This window comes from Schistocerca gregaria, chromosome X (genome assembly GCF_023897955.1).
Source record: "Schistocerca gregaria isolate iqSchGreg1 chromosome X, iqSchGreg1.2, whole genome shotgun sequence".
Taxonomy (NCBI): Eukaryota; Metazoa; Arthropoda; class Insecta; order Orthoptera; family Acrididae; genus Schistocerca; species Schistocerca gregaria.
Genome location: NC_064931.1, coordinates 344,073,500 through 344,089,949, shown reverse-complemented (window position 1 = coordinate 344,089,949; position 16,450 = coordinate 344,073,500). Strand labels below are relative to the sequence as shown.

General features: G+C 42.0%; 1 protein-coding gene across 1 annotated transcript in view; it reads left to right on the top strand.

Annotated features, from left to right (window-relative positions):
• Positions 1 to 16,003, top strand: part of LOC126299206 (uncharacterized) — a 36,515-nt gene extending 20,512 nt beyond the window's left edge. The window contains exons 3-4 of the mRNA XM_049990992.1: positions 2,529 to 2,675; positions 15,075 to 16,003. Coding sequence (XP_049846949.1) covers positions 2,529 to 2,675; positions 15,075 to 15,223 — 296 coding nt within the window. The 3' untranslated portion in view covers positions 15,224 to 16,003. The remainder of the gene's footprint in view (positions 1 to 2,528; positions 2,676 to 15,074) is intronic.
• The last annotated feature ends 447 nt before the right edge of the window (positions 16,004 to 16,450 follow it).

The following is a 16,450-nucleotide window of genomic DNA, read 5'->3' as shown; positions in this document are numbered from 1 at the left end:
GGGTCGGTCTCCGTTGACCGCGTTTGGCCTTCTAGTACAGAGACTGCGCGAGTCTCCCAGGATGCCTTGAATAAAAAAAAACGCTTCTTTGGGCCAAACGTTAGACTTCCATTCTGTAGTGACAGGAATCATTTCTATAAGATCGCCATAATAAAATTCGCCCTAGTCACAGTTAGGTTATTTATGGGTCATTTATACTGATTACTAACATACGATTAACCGCAATATCTTAAGAAGTATGTGATTAGTCCGGATACATTTTGATGAAGAGAAAGCATAGTATTTTATTGGGTTGTTAATATTCAACAGAAGTGAAGGTGAAACCAAGTGGGGCCCAAAGGAACGTAATAGAACAACTAATGTCCTTTGTATTGATACAGTTTACTAGAAGGTGTCGACACCACCAGACCCTGAAGATGCTATTATCTGCAGGAGAATATCGCCGCTGGCTCCTCATAAAGAAATGTGGAACGACATGCACAGTGTTTCCAATTCGTGGACAGAACGTTAGATGTCTTCAAATACCGATAAATGCAAGATAATGGATTCACCTGATTATAAGGTCAGCGGTAAACCTATGAAAGAAATGTCAAATGTGAAGAACATGTATAACCAGCAGCAGTGTATGGGAATGCAAGACTTAGAATTGTTGTAAAGGAATCTCTAAAGAAAACATCTTGCAAGATGCTAGTGAGACCAGTCCTACAGCTTTGATACAGCGTTTGGGAGCCGTTTCTAGTGGGCATGACAGCAAAATGTCTCAAATGGTTCAAAATGGCTCTGAGCACTATGGGACTTAATATCTATGGTCATCAGTCCCCTAGAACTTAGAACTACTTAAACCTAACTAACCTAAGGACATCACACACATCCATGCCCGAGGCAGGATTTGAACCTGCAATCGTAGCGGTCACGCAGTTCCAGTCTGAAGCGCCTAGAACCGCACGGCCACACCGACCGGCTGACAGCAAACATTGAACGAAGCTAGAAATGCGAAGCAAAGATCGTAACAGGTCAGTATAGCATGTAGGAAAATACAACAGTTGACCAGGGAAGTTAAGTGAAGATGCTAGAAAATAAGATGACTATGTTCTAACGATACTGTGGTGGATGAATGTAGATAACTGATATTCGAGCAATATTGCAACCAATTCTGCTGCCACCATCTGTTATCCCGTGCAGGAATGATGAGAATAATGAGAGAAAGATCGAGGCACGTACCGAGATCTGTAGGTACTGGTTACACCTTCCCTCCATACGCTAATAGGATTGGCAAGAAGTCGCCAATATTTACAGGAAGTGACCTACGCTATGCGCTCCACATTACATCTGCTCTCTCTCTCTCTCTCTCTCTCTCTCTCTCTCTCTCTCTCTCTAGCCGGCCGGTGTGGTCGAGCGGTTCTAGGCGCATTAGTCGCAGGTTCGAATCCTGCCTCGGGCACGGATGTGTGCGATGTCCTTAGGTTAGTCAGGTTTAAGTAGTCGCAAGTTCTAGGGGACTGATGACCTCAGATGTTAAGTCCCATAGTGCTCAGAACCATTTGAACCATTTGATCTCTCTCTCTCTTTCTCTCTCTAGCAATCTTTTTTGTAGTATATTGCTAATGGTTAGCGTTTGAAATCTTCATGTCGGATTCTAACGTACTTAAGTTATCATTCGCGTCACGCGGTACTTTCATGACTACATCGGCACAAGGGAAAGATTCTGTGATCTAGGAAGAACACGACCACTGGCTTTGTGGCAAATTGCTGCATAAAGAACACAAAATATCATTGAGTCGAGGCCCAGCAAAATAAACCGCTGTCAGCAAACGTGTTCTCCCTGAGGTTCATTAACGACTGGCGTCACTTTTCCCTCCTTTTGTTGACAGAAATGTCCAGAACCAGGATGATGGAAGACTGATGCGGAAAGTCTCGAGCGTAAGTTGGGGTACAGGTTTGTAGGTCTTTAATATTGTTCGAGGTTTACAAAACAGTGTCGGTCCTCCACTATAAAGCGCACACATAGAGTTGAAAGTTATATATTGTGATTCGTTAACATATTAGCAGCACGTCATGCTAAAATAAAACAGTCGAATGCTTAGTACTCGACAATACGATTAATGTAGTACAACTCTACAGATATTTATTTTAATCAAAACTTTATCATTCAATAAACAAATTCCTGGTAGTGGCACGCAGAACTCAAAATCAACGTGCATCTAGAGCCTGTAAAATACTTTCCTCTCACAATCGTGCTGCTCCCTAACATCTTTAAACGATACGCACTGTCGGTAGGGTTATCTGTTTCTTAGCATATACTTTCTCTTTGTTCGCCATTAGATGTTCTGTACACGAGTATAGACTGGCATCCGTCAACTACAAGGATTGTAGTTTCCGTTTTTTGTTATGCTTGTTCTGTGGTGTAATAGGTGTGTTATGCTTCTAATTTATATAAACAAACTAGAATGAGTAAGTTCTGTAAAATGTTTCCAGGCTAAATGAAGCTATGCCAGCCCCCGGGCAGTAAGTGTGTGTTATGTTAACAGGGGTGAGTGCTGGACAGAGTGGCGTGTGTACCACTCCCTGCGGGGAAAACGCCTTCTACAAGAAGGGTCTATACCCCAGCTGTGAGTGCAACGAGGGATTCTACGGCAACCCGTACAATGGCTGCACTCCCACCGGAGAATGTACAGGTATGCCAGCACCAGTATCGGGGCAGACCAGATGCTAAACTACTGCAAAAGCGCGATTGCAGCGTTCAGTCCCATGTCCAGTGCATAGATTTTATGTACCACTAATGAGTCGATCTATGTATCATCAGAGTAGCGTCACTGCCTCATAAAGTTACGTAATGTACCATAACTATGTATGATACATGGTACGCTAATGAGAAGCTGTTGGTTATTTTAATCCTCATCAGATAATTTACTTAATGACGTTTGACACGTAATCTTCATAAAAAGAGATTACATTTAACAAGTTAATTAATTCATAGGCACAGCCATACTGTCATTGTCAGGTTAACTGAGACAGGATGTATTTGTTGTGTACAATGCTTTATTGTATATTCATAATTGTAAACAAGCTGACTAATATTCAAAAAATGCTGACAGACCAGTTATTCATACTACTCCATTGGTCACTGCTTGCACTACACACACACACACACACACACACACACACACACATACACACACTTCTTTTTATTGACACCAGGAACACTAATATATTTCAGCCTTTGTATTATATTCTTCGTGTTTACCTATCTGTTTGTCTGATAAACTGAGTCAGCATCCTTCTATTTGAGAACTAGACTCATCTCAGGTAAGTACGAGTAGAATTAGGTTGGCACATTACCTATCACACATCTTGAAAATGGTCTATACTTTGACAATACACTGTAGAATGACAGAACTGTTTATTATCGATTTGTGTAATTTTTCTACCAAACCTTACACTGTGTTATCTAAACATTTATAGCCTATGTAGTATTTACGCAGTATTCTTTAACTGAATTTTCAGATACTTAAATTTCAGTTCTCTGTTTTATATTCTTGGGAAATTTATCGTATAATTTTATTACCTGGTAGAAAACGATATTTTGTGTTTTCTTATCGTTTTTCGGTAAATGGAAGTTAACTCTTGCTTTTGTTTAATGTTGGTGAATGCTGTTGTTAATGTAATAATTACTGATTTTCTTCTTAAAGTACATAACTGATTGGTAGACTTAGTCTTATGGTGCATTTAGAATCCCTGGCTGTTTAAACAGACCTTTACAGTGAACTTAGTTCCTATTTTTTGGACTTTATTATCGATGCCTAGCTGGTAGGGTGTCGTTGTCTATTCGCTATGGCTACGGCAGCGACGCGTCATGGCTTGGGCTCCACGAAATACCGAAATTATTGCCCACCATATTGATCAATGACGCGGCTCAAACGCCGTCCACAGCTCACGTGATTGTCGGGTCTACTTTCAAGGTGCGAACATCTCCCTGATGTAGTCAAGGGGATTGAAATTACAGGGAGGGGAGGCACACAAGCACCGTGATGTACATAGAGTGTCCCTCATATCTTTCTGAAATACTTCGGGAGAGATGAGGAGCTGCGTTGACTAGTGGAAGGTACAGGGCATGTAGGTGGACACACACATGCCTGTATGGTGCGTTCGTGGGAGATGCCGGCATTCGTAATAAGAGCCCATTTCATTCCAAATATTTATTATCCACAGGTGAGTACCATTACTACCATCCTGAACAGAGTCCTTTTCGCAAATGAGATGTTTGTCCTTTCGTGCCGCGTCATCTGCGAGAACAAACGCATACCGCGACCCATCACCACAGGCGAGCTTTCTCCATGCTTCGAGTATAGAATGGCGGTATTCCGGAGCCGATGGTAACCTCCGTACCTTGTGATGTCCATTGGATAGATGTACAAATGTGGGTGTGTGGCAGTAGCTTTTGCAGCCTGATGCTAGTAGATAGTGGCGTACGGGTTTACCACGCATCTGTTCAGAACTGATCTACTGCACTGCATACTCTGTACCTATTCCGGCTGTCAGTGCTTCCCCTGTTATTAACACGATAGAGCCCGCAACAGTTGTCTCTGGCGGCTTTCACGTTATATCCTATATGGGAAAAGCAGAGTGTCTGTCCGGCTTGAGAGGTGGATAGAAGCATTGCAAGTAGCCCGCGAAATAGGTGTACACAATAGCGACGTCATTTGAAAAAATGACCACAACCATGATGTGCTTCCTTACTGTGCTCCCTACGTTGCTCAGTAATTTGCTTCAACCCAGTAATACAGTGTTATCGATATAGGTTCTTACTCTCCTGAATCCTGATTATTTTTGTTTTAAGATGACTTCAACAATTTTTCTAATTCTTATTGTACTAATTTTGGAGAATATCTCGTAGGCTGTATTCAGTAAGCTTAGTCTGCGACAGTTTTTGCAACTGACAGGTCTCCTTTGTTGAATGTAGGTAGTATCACTGAGTATTTCCACAGCTGTGGAATCTGCTTCTTCCTCCAACATATGTTTAAAAATGTAGAACATATTTCGACCGTTATATCTGCAAGATGTAGAAGTAATTCAGCGTCGATATTATGGTAGAATATAAATATTTGTTTTCCGTCTGATTTAGGGCTCATACCATTTGTTCTAGCTCTGTGTTATTCACTGCAATATCTCCTCCTCTGTCTGCTCTTCTTTCCTCCTCTCCAGCTGTCCACAGACGTTTATAGCGGCTCTTTTCAGAAGGGGGCTAGGCGAGCACCAGCGCTCTCGCTCGCTCGATCGCTGTGTAGTGAGCGTTCACGGTAAAATGGGCTGTCAGACGTCATTATGTAGCGCAGGGGAAGTGCAAACTGCGCGCTTTCTTCGGAGGAAAGGGCATGTATTAGCCTGAAACGCTAGCGTATGTACTAAGTGGCTCAGTATTAAAGTGGAGATTAGCTCTTTTAAAATCGGTGAAAAGCAGCATCAGACCTCGTCAGGAACTTCAAAGCATACGGCAAACACACCAATATCAATTCATAACACGTCGGTGCAGTATTGCCTAGCTACAGTCAGAAAATTATAGACCCGCAGTGTGACAGGCGGTTGACTGTTAAGTTTCATACGTAGTCCATCTTTAAAAATCTTGAATAACCACCTTTTGCAGCGCAGACCGCTTCGAGACGTGCAATAAGAGTGTCAATGGTGTTCTGGATGGTACCAACAGGGATGTAGAGCCATACCAACTCAATTGACGTGGCCAGCTACGGTAGGTTTCTCGGTCGAGGATCCATGGCGCGAGCAGCCCAGTCTAGGTCGTCAAACATATTCTTGATCTGTTCCATCATCTTTCGGGCGTGCACTCGGGACAGCGACAATTCTTCTTGCGATATTTCGGCTAGAAACCTCCCAGACATCTTCAAGGCGACTCGGAGACTGAGTTCATAGCGTTTGCGCGTGCCTATTTATACGGAGAGTCACGTGATACAAAGCTGCTGAGGATTGAAAGCGTATGCGTCAAAGATATCAAAGTCGCCACTACTGCGCTAGTCATAGAGAAGATGTATATAGAAAAGATAAACATATAAGCGCAAGGTGCAAACAAAATAGTGCTGCTGCGAATCCACAGTGCTTGTAAATAAATAATTAATCTTTAAAAGTGGTAACATCTGTCGGGAGTGAAGACGCACAAATTCTTTCCGAACGAAGGTGTCAAATAAGCGGTTTCCAAGCATTGTCAAGATGATATCCTTCGTCACGGTTTAGCAGGTTGTCGGCTAGCTGTATTTCTACAGCTTCCTTAACAACTGAGTCCCAGAAAGATGAAGCAGTAGTTAAAATCTTAACATCTTTATAATCCATGGCATGGATTATAGGTGATCAGGTCGATCCCATGTACTATTTTTCAGGAAGAATCATATATTCATGATTGAATTTAAATCCGGGAAGTTTGGTGGCCAGGGTAGTATGGTGAACTTATCCTGTGAGCTGTGTAACACGTTGCATTGTCCTGCTGGTAGATGCCATTGTACCAAACAAAAACAGACTGTATGTAGTGGTAGACATGGTCCCAAGAAATAGATGCATACATGTGTTGCCGGCCATTGTGGCCGAGCGGTTTTAGGCGTTTCCGTCAGGAACCGCGCGACCACTACTCTCGCAGGTTCGAATCCTTCCTCGGGCACGGATGTGTGTGATATCCTTAGGTTAATTAGGTTTAAGTAGTTCTAAGTTCTAGGGGATTGATGACCCCAGATGTTAAATCCCATAGTGCTCAGAGCCATTTGAACCATACATGTGTTGATCCATTGTGCCTTCCAGAATGGCGAGATCACGCAGTGAATGCGGCGGAAACATTTCTCAGACCATAATGTTCCCTCCTCCGGCCTGGATTCTTACAACGATTCTTTACAGGTGTTTGCTTTCTGACGTTTCGAGGCCAGTTGGACATACACCACGATTCATCTGAAAAGAACACTTGTGCCACTCAGCGGACATCCAGTTGCGGTGCTGGCGTGCGAATTCCAGCCTCCGTTGCCGATGAAGGGCAGGTCAGCACGGGTACATAAACTGTGCGCCTGCTGCGGAGGCCCATACACACCAACGTTCACTGAACGGTCGTTGAGGAGACACTGTTGGTAGCTCCTCGGTTCATCTGGGTGCTCAGTTACTCAACAGTTGCTCGTCTAACCGTCCGTATACATCTCCGCAGCCGTCGGTCACTCGTGTCATCCACAGTTCGTGGTGCGCCACAGTCGCCTCGGCGCCGGTTTCTGGTAGCGCCGTTTTGTCATACACGGGTTACTTTAATCGCGGCGGCACTCGAACAGTTTACAGACTTAGCAGTTTCGGAAATACTTCTAACCTTGACCCAAAAGCCAATGATCGTGCCCTTTTGGACGTCAGATAAATCCCCCCCGTTTGCGCATTGCGACTGTTTTCTGCGTCCCCCCAACACGTTTTATATAGCCTCAGCTGCTAGTGCTGCCACCTGCCGTCTGTGGGTGGTTATTGCACGTTGACGCCGAACATAGGCGGTGCCACTAAACCTGTTTTGTTCTTTTTGCATTATCTCGAATGTTGTGGGTGTTGACTGCTGAGATGTTTGAAAGTCTTGAAAGCTGTATCTATTTCAGTGTTGGAAATGCACGTGTGTTGGACAAAAATATGAAAACACCGCGTGAAATGCATACTTCAACATAAATGCAGAAACTTGGCTTTTGACGAAAAATAAGAAGACGACAGCTGCAAAAGTCACAGCAGAATTTGACTGTCGCACTCGCGTTCCCTGTCAGCACCGAAATAAGGCGAAGGGAGCTCCATAAGCAGGATACTGCACGGCGAGCTGGAATTACAAAACCACTCAGCAGTGATGCAAATGCCTACAACTGGAAAATGTTGTGCCAAAGTCACAAAATTTGGAGCAATGGAAGAAAGCCATTTTGTCGAATGAGTCTTGTTGTACACCTTTTGTAACTTCTGGCCGATTTTACGTCCAAAGAGTGATGATTATGGACAGCCATGTCGTCCTATTCCATGGACCTCACTGGTAATCTGCAAGGTTACATTACTGCCAAGGATTCTGTGACCATTTAGATGATCAGGTCCATCCCATGGACTATTTCTCAGGAAGAATGGTATAATATGTCCTTGAAAACCATACAGGACCAGCGTTTATCCATTCCGAGACGACTGGAAGCTGTTTTGAATGCAAACTGGATTCCTTCACCGTATTAGGCATTATAATTTGCTGTATTTTTTATGTTTCCTTGTTTTTGTTCAACCCCTGTATGTGTCTTGGCGTCATCTGACAGTCTTCTGTATAATTATTTGCTCTGAGATGGTTGTTTTTGTAGCAAATTTATAAAGGCTTCGTTCCATCTCTCTACGTCTTCTTTCATATCTTGATTTCAAATGTTTACTTTCTGGATTTTTTTTTTTTTACTGAGTCCAAGCGATTGTGTACCTGATTTTTCAGTTATATTATCAACTTTGGGTTTTGAAATGTGTACAAGTAGTTAGCCCACACAAATACTGCTCAATACGTGTTTTATACGACTCTACAATCAACAGAAAACGTCAGTTTGTTTCCATTTGAAACAAAAGTGGAAAATTTTTGTATCCATTCGATAGTGGTCCCAAATTACTGTAGTACAATATTTGTTTCGTATTGACTCAGACAACAGATCGAAAATAATTACAACTAGATCATCGATGGCGAAGCGCTGCTGCAGACGGATACTTATGACTTTGTCACGGACCGCCTCAAGAGACGGCACGTCCAATATGAAGAATGCTACCTAGGGCGCGTATAGGTAAATCCAATATTGTAGTAGACTAGTTTCGTAAAATTCAGTTTTAAAAACACTGTAACAATTCGACGATTTCTGTTAGCAGTGGGCAGTATTTATGTTTGGGCTGATTCCGGCTATGCGCTTGAAATATGTAATCTGAAAATACTTTTACGAGAAACACCTTTGTATTATGATCAGCGAATTTCCATCATTCCATTCAAGATACTGTTAATAAATTATGGCAACATATGGTCTTGGTAGTATTAACAGGCGTTTCAGGTTAATAGGAGTTAAAGCAGAAACCATAGCTAGGGACACCTGAACTCTCCCCACTATTATGGCTTGCGACGTGGCCAGGCCGCTTCCCCCCTTCCCTCTCTTCTGCCCCCCCCCCTCCTTCCCCTCGACCAACTGCTCTGATAAGCCGACGGCAGCACCTGGCTTCCCTCCGCCCATACTTCCTTCCTCCCACAGACCCTTCAAGTCGACCTTACCAATTCCTTGTCAATGTGCAGCTTATGGAATCTGCTGAAACCCAGACAATAATCACAGGACAAACCACTTTCCTAGTACGAATTTCTGCCTTCCAGCTGAACCATAGATAACCATCCATTCAGCTTACTAAGACATTAAAATTTCTACGACAAACCTTCGACTGGAGACTAACCTGTAAACTCCACGTACTAGCTGTCGAACAGAAAACGCACAATAGACTACAACTGCTAACAGCGGGAACACGGTTACTACACCCTTCCACCGTCATTCATACCTATTCCGGATCAGTACTTTCATATGTTAACGTAGCTTACATTTCCGCTCCTCCCAAATGTTCTCACGCCCTTACAGTCTTACAAGGAATCTCTTGAGTGCCAGCTCAGAGAAGGCCAATGATGTTTACGGCATTCGACGCCCCACTTATTGCCTATCATGCAAGTACAATATTGCCTTCTAATGGCAACAGGGGGCGAGACTGGAGATATCCAATGGTGAGTACAGCATGAGGCTACGGAGCGTAGTTGAATTGTTTAGTCGACGAGTAACTCACAACAGTGCTACTGTGCTAGTGGTGTCAATATAAAGCAGAGCAATGGCAACGATAAACAAAGCAACCACTGCGTTGTATCTACAACAATTGCCGAAGTTGACATTTCGTCAGCAAGGAAGCCAAAGAATTTAGCAAAGTGAGAAAGAAATGGCAGATGAAATATTAGCGTTTTTGCGATATGAGTCAGTGGAATGTGTGGTGTCGTATACGCTCGACTGTGCAGACAATGTGCATGAGTAGTATAATGATGACTACACGTACTTTACAAGTGAAAGCGATGTTGAAACAGGTGTCGAGCCACGAAGTAAAGGACAATTATTGTCCAAGGAGGGTTACTAAACACAATTACGTACATGGAAGATGATTCGCAGCATAGTAAAAAAAAAGATTCAAGAAAAGATTTCGAATAAGTCCTCAGCAGTACGACCGTGTAGTGAATAAGAAAAACTATGGATATTCAAAAGAGGACAAGGCGTAGTTATTACAGAAACTGGTATTTTCACGTTTCAAGGACACTCGATGCAGGATGTGTATGATGATGACCTACTAAGCTATGCACATCAAATTGCGAGCGACATAAATTATAGTGATTTCAAGGGAGGCAGTGGATCGTTGCATAACCTCAAACGATCCTACAGAATTGGAAGACATAAGACAACGAAATTTCAAACAAAGCGTCGTCTTGACGATGCACAGCAAACTATGCAATCGGCCCGGCAATTTCTAGATGGGATAAACAAATTTGTGCCATTGTTCAGTAAGGAATTTGTTTTCAACTCTGACCAGTCAGGATTTGAAGAAGAAATGCATATGAAAGGAACCTTGGAAATCAGAGGTACCAAGAGAGCTGTATCAAAATCAACTAACATCAATGCCTTAACAAATATGCCGACTGTTAATCTCGATAGTAAATTGGCTGGAAAGTTATTTATTGTGCCACGAGAAGTTGGAAGTGCTCTGGCTCCTACGATTCTTTCTCGTGTGCGTGATCTTGCAAGGGCGATAGGGAATATTTACGTCACAGCAAGCAAGAGTGCGAAAATGGGTGTAAGAGAACTGCAACTATTGTACGAGCACTGCTTTTGGCCAACAGCTTTTGCTTGATTCCTGGTCTGCGTACAAAAATCATACTGCTTTAAAGCAAAATATCCCTCCTGAAAAGTGCATGACATTGCAGTTCATACACACTGGAACAACTAGACAAATTTCAGCCTCTTGATGTTTGTCTTTTCTGTGCACCATCTGCATCTACTCTTAAAGGATAATCAGCTTAACTATAAGCTCCACAACATACTGTTTTGAATTCGATTGCATGCCATCACATTCCACATGTTCTCAGCACCCCATTACACCCATATGAATCTAAATGCATATTTTTTTTTTTTTTTAAACAAGGCTTCTTCTCAGCAACCGCATATTACTTTCAACATAGGAGTCAGACAGCCAGCCAATTGCAAATAACCGTTTGGTACACTGACCTGGGTTTCGACGCCTCTAAGGATGTCTTCATCAAATTGAAATTTTGAGAAACACTATAAAGTAAGCCGGCCGGGGCGGCCGAGCGGTTCTAGGCACTACAGTCTGGAGCCGCGCGACCGCCACGGTCGCAGGTTCGAATCCTGCCGCGGGCATGGATGTGTGTGATGTCCTTAGGTAAGTTAGGTTTAAGTAGTTCTAAGTTCTACAGGACTGATGGCCACAGCAGTTAAGTCCCATAGTGCTCAGAGCCAGCCCTATAAAGTAATAAATAGAAAATAAAGTATGACAAATAACGTTAATCTAGATGACAATTATCATGACGTACAAACGCTGCTTACGTAAAATTACATTGCGAGAAAGCAATGATCAGAATTAAGAGCAGATATGCTTAAGTCATAGAATAAAATAAAACAAGTTCCAGCCTTTGACACGTATGCCTAGCTAGGAACAACATCTGACTGATCGCCCCAATGGTTTACATTGCTGCCACGAATACAAGTTGCACCGCCTGTCGGGAACGGACAATGACATGTGCCCAATTGTGTATAGGGGTACGTATCACAACTGACTTTATACACTCCTGAATTGTGTATAGGAGCAATTGTGAACTTGAGATTGGGAAAGAGTTTTTTTTAAGTTATTGTTAGTGGAAAAGGTAACTTTTCGTCCATATTTTTAATTACAATAACTTCCAAAAAATGTCATTCACAATCTCAAGTCCACAATTGATCCTACACACAATCCAGGAGTGTGTACAATCACTCATGATACGTGTCCCGTTTACTATACAGAACAAACTGAAAGATCTTTTAGTGTAAGGTACAAGGAGCATTTATTGGCAGAAAGAGGCACTAATCTACATAATTCCACTTTTGCTGATTATCTGTTAATTACCCGTCACAAAGCAAAAAGCGTTGAAGAAATTTCCATTTGACATAGAGAAAAGACAGCTCATCGGTTCGACGTGCTCGAAGAGCTGGAGATTTTCAAACATACTTCTAAGAACGATGGCCTCATCCTCAATGAACAGTTACAATTACGCAACAAAGATTTTTTTAATGGTTTTAATTCACTAATCGCGGGATTTTATTCCACTATTTTCTACTATGTCTTCCTGCACTAGTTCCGAAACATCATTTTCTTCGAATCTTATTGATGTATATTACTAAAATTACCTTCATGCAGATATTTTTTAGATTGTACAGCTGTTTGTATAATTTTTTATATTATTCTGTACTTTACCGAATTGTAATTCCTGTAAAGCCTAATAGATGGCTCTTTGTTATACTTCATCTGCTTGACTAAGGTGTATTTTCAAAAATATATTAACCTCTCTTCCTTTGTTTTTTGTTTTTAAAATTAACTGTCATTTTTTCAGTTATTTCTGTTATAGTGTTTCAAATGGGTACATGTCTCTGTCCGCGCCCGATAGGCGGCGCAACTTGTACTGTATTCGTGGCTGATGTTGTTCCTAGCTAGGCATACGTGTCAAAGGCTGGAACGTGTTTTAATTTAATTTTTTACTTGAGCATATCTGCTCTTAATTCTGATAATTGTTTTCTCGCAATGTAATTTCACGTGAGTTACCTTTGTACATCATGATAATTGTCATCGTGATTAATGCTATTTGTCATACTTCATTTTCTATGTATTATTTTATAGGGTTTCTAAAATTTCATTCAGATGAAGACATCCTTAGAGGTGTCGAAACCGAGGTGAATGTACAAAACAGTTATTTGCAACCGATTGGCTGTATGATTCTATGGTGAAAAATCTATATGCATTCTTTAAGAATGCACGGATTCTAACTCCCAAGGAATTAAACTTCGATATTGATGGTGCAAACCTTTGTCATCACTGTGGTGCGCCATTTTTCATTCTGTGTTCATGGTGCAAGTTAATGGTTTGTTTTGGTAGCCGAGTCCGATAGTGCTTAACTTTGGTGACCTGACAGGAACCAGTGTTACCACTACTGCAAGGCCGTTGGTAGTTAAGCCCTCATACCTCCTTAAATTACTAGAATACGTCTGGGAAACCTTTGGGTCTTGTAGACCTGGCTATCAAAATCCTATCTTGTTCTCACCAGACATGCCACGCTGCCAGGCACTTAAATGTGATTTGCAGAGTGTCCCTGTAGTTGCAGATGTACCTCTGCCAATACATACCCCATTTACTCCGCTTCTGCACATTCAATAACCTTTCTCAAGGTAACTTTAACCATATATCGCTTCCCAACCCAGAAATCTGCACAGGTCTCCAGCCTTCTTACCAACTATGATCCTGCCATTCCTCTTCCTCCAATAAATCAAGGCACTGTTTTACCAATCCTCTCAACTCTCATTTGACATCAAACACCTACATTCCACTCTCTTCCCAGACCTCCCACAATGCTCACACTACGCTCCTCCTACCTATATTACTTTACTTCCCACTTACACTCTCACCTAATAATTTGCAATTACCACGTGCACCTACTGATTGCTTTGCAGTGCATATTTGCCAAATCATGAACTTCTTCTTTTGCTCTTTCCCGTTTCTTCTATGGCGACGTCATTGTTCTGTGGGTTGAGACAGTGTCTGTGGTGGTGAGTGGCCGAATGATTTTCCTGACGCCGCCACTCCCCCAGGGACAGAATCTGTGTACCCCATCTACTGCCTCTAGAGTACATATACGTTTAAGTGTGCGAATATTTTCAGAATGTTTGCGTAGCTTGTATCTGAGACGGGACATGGCTTACCAGCCCAGCGGGATGTGATGAATCGACAGGAAACCGCAGCCGCACTGGCCAATCACCAGACCTCGTCGTAAATCCGCGAGGCGTATTCGATCAGGTGCACACTCGCCTCCCCATATCCCGGAAGCGACGCTTTAATGTGCTCGGCTATCTGGGCGCGTCGCTACAAAATTTTCGACATCGGTATATTACTCTATATATTTTATATATTTTAACCCCACTCCGTCCGAACACATCTCGGAAGGCCCATCATTACCGACCGACCACCGTCTCTCATCCTCACACGATATCCATCACAGGATGTTTGTATGGATTGTCAGTTTTCGTAACTGGAGCCGCTACTTCTCAGTTAAGTAGCTCCTCAGTTGGCATCACAAGAGCTGAGTGCAAATTGCTTGCCAAAAGCACTCAGCAGATCTGGACGGCCACCCATCCAAATGTTAGCCACGTCCAACATCGCTTTATTTCGGCGATCTGATAGGAGCCAATGTTACGACTGAGCCGAGGCCGTTGTCTTTAATCTCACTTATTATTTGCAAATAGCCCTGTAAGTTTTAAAAACTAATGTGGGATGAAGATCATCACACTGGCAACTGACAGGCTGCAGTATGTTGGGGGAGTGGAGAGATCATTTAATAGGAAAAGTATTTGCAATGACTTTGCCAGACGGTCTTCTCTGTGCTGCTGTCGTGTTTACCTCCTGTGCTTGAGAATAGGAGCTCCAAGCATTCCGTCGGATGCTTCCCCAGATCCAGTCCTCCCCACCTGAGGGGGCGTACCATGTGACGATCGCTAGAGGTACTGCCACACGAACGTGATGGTAACTGTTATGCACATTTATTCAACCACTTGTAGAGAAACCTGAATTATAATATATTGTCTGTCATACATTTGTTAGCTTCTATATGTAGATTTGTAAAATGATAATGACTGTGATTGTGAATAATGCACATTAATTAAAACATTATTTGACAAAGTTGTGTTACAATAATCAGTGTATTAAACATTTGTTAGCTTTTACAAACAGGTTTTCTGATTCTGTTTCAGTGAATGAAGACTGCGAAGATCGCCTTGCGTGTTCAGACCACGTGTGCGTTAGCCTTTGCTCTCGCTACTGCCCTCTAGATGCACCTTGCTTCGTAACAAACCACGTCAACGTCGAATGTGAACACAAAATTAATCCCCCGTCTGAGTAATAAGTTCAAGCACTGTAGTCTCTCCAATGGTGCAGATATTTCTACTTCCAAATAAAGCCACTTAGAGACCAGAATTAAATATTTTAATTTTTTTAGACGTGTCCTGCAGTACAATGACATTTTGACGAAACTAATGAAGTACTAGGTGGTACTAATAATTTCCCTCATCTTTAGTAGTGTTCCGACTCCGATTACAAGACGATTAAACGCAGCAAAGCCATACTATGATTGCAAGCTGAATAAACGTAGACATACCACGAAGTGAATTGTACTTATATTTCTGAAAGCTACATTATTCTGAATTAATCATTAAAACTGTAAAATGTGTGTCTTATGTCAGCAATAATGACCAAAGTCTCAACCACTACTTCAGAATTACCATTACGGAAAAAATACCAGGAATTCATGGTGCTTTTACAACATGATGTTACAAACCTCTAACAAAATGTACAAAGCTAACAAACGTTAGATGTATTCCTGTAATATTGTTTTCGATCTAACTCCTCAATTCATTGGTACCTACAAATGATGAATTTTGACAGACCAGTTGCGAAGGAACTATACCCCAACTGTTTAATTGGATTCAGATGTGGCAAATGGGTAAAGCAGACAAGAGGCAGTGTTTTGTTTCATGTGAATAAGGTAATAATATCGTGACAAAAATATTCTTGTCTGAACCCAGATTTAAACTTAAAATTATCAAATACTGAAATCTGAATTTTTTGAGGTTTGTGACAAGCTTATGATTTTTAAAAATAAATCACGGTTTTTATATATCAATCACTTCGTTCATATTTATTTCACAAAACTTGACGAGAGACGCATTTTAGCTGCATGCTGCAATCTGCGGGTGACGAGAACTTACTACTACATTAATTTGCCTTTTATTGTGCACGTTATTTCCAGACGCAATGTTCGTGTTGATGTATTTGTTTTGACTTAACATCATCTTCGGAAATCTCGGTGTCACCTGGCATTTGATAATTGGTGAGCAATTAAAACTATGGGAAGGATAAAGAAATCCACTCTGAACTTAACCCTATTTCTATATAGGAATTTGCTAAGTAAAAGCATGTGTTTTTTACAAATGAATATTGTAGCCATGAGCAAAATTTATGAAGACAGTCGGTCAGTCGGCGGCAAACAGAAGGTGAGCCACCAAGATGCCAAAATAGCCAGGTGATGGTGGCGCGAGATAGTCCCCGGACAATGTCAGCTAGCGGTACG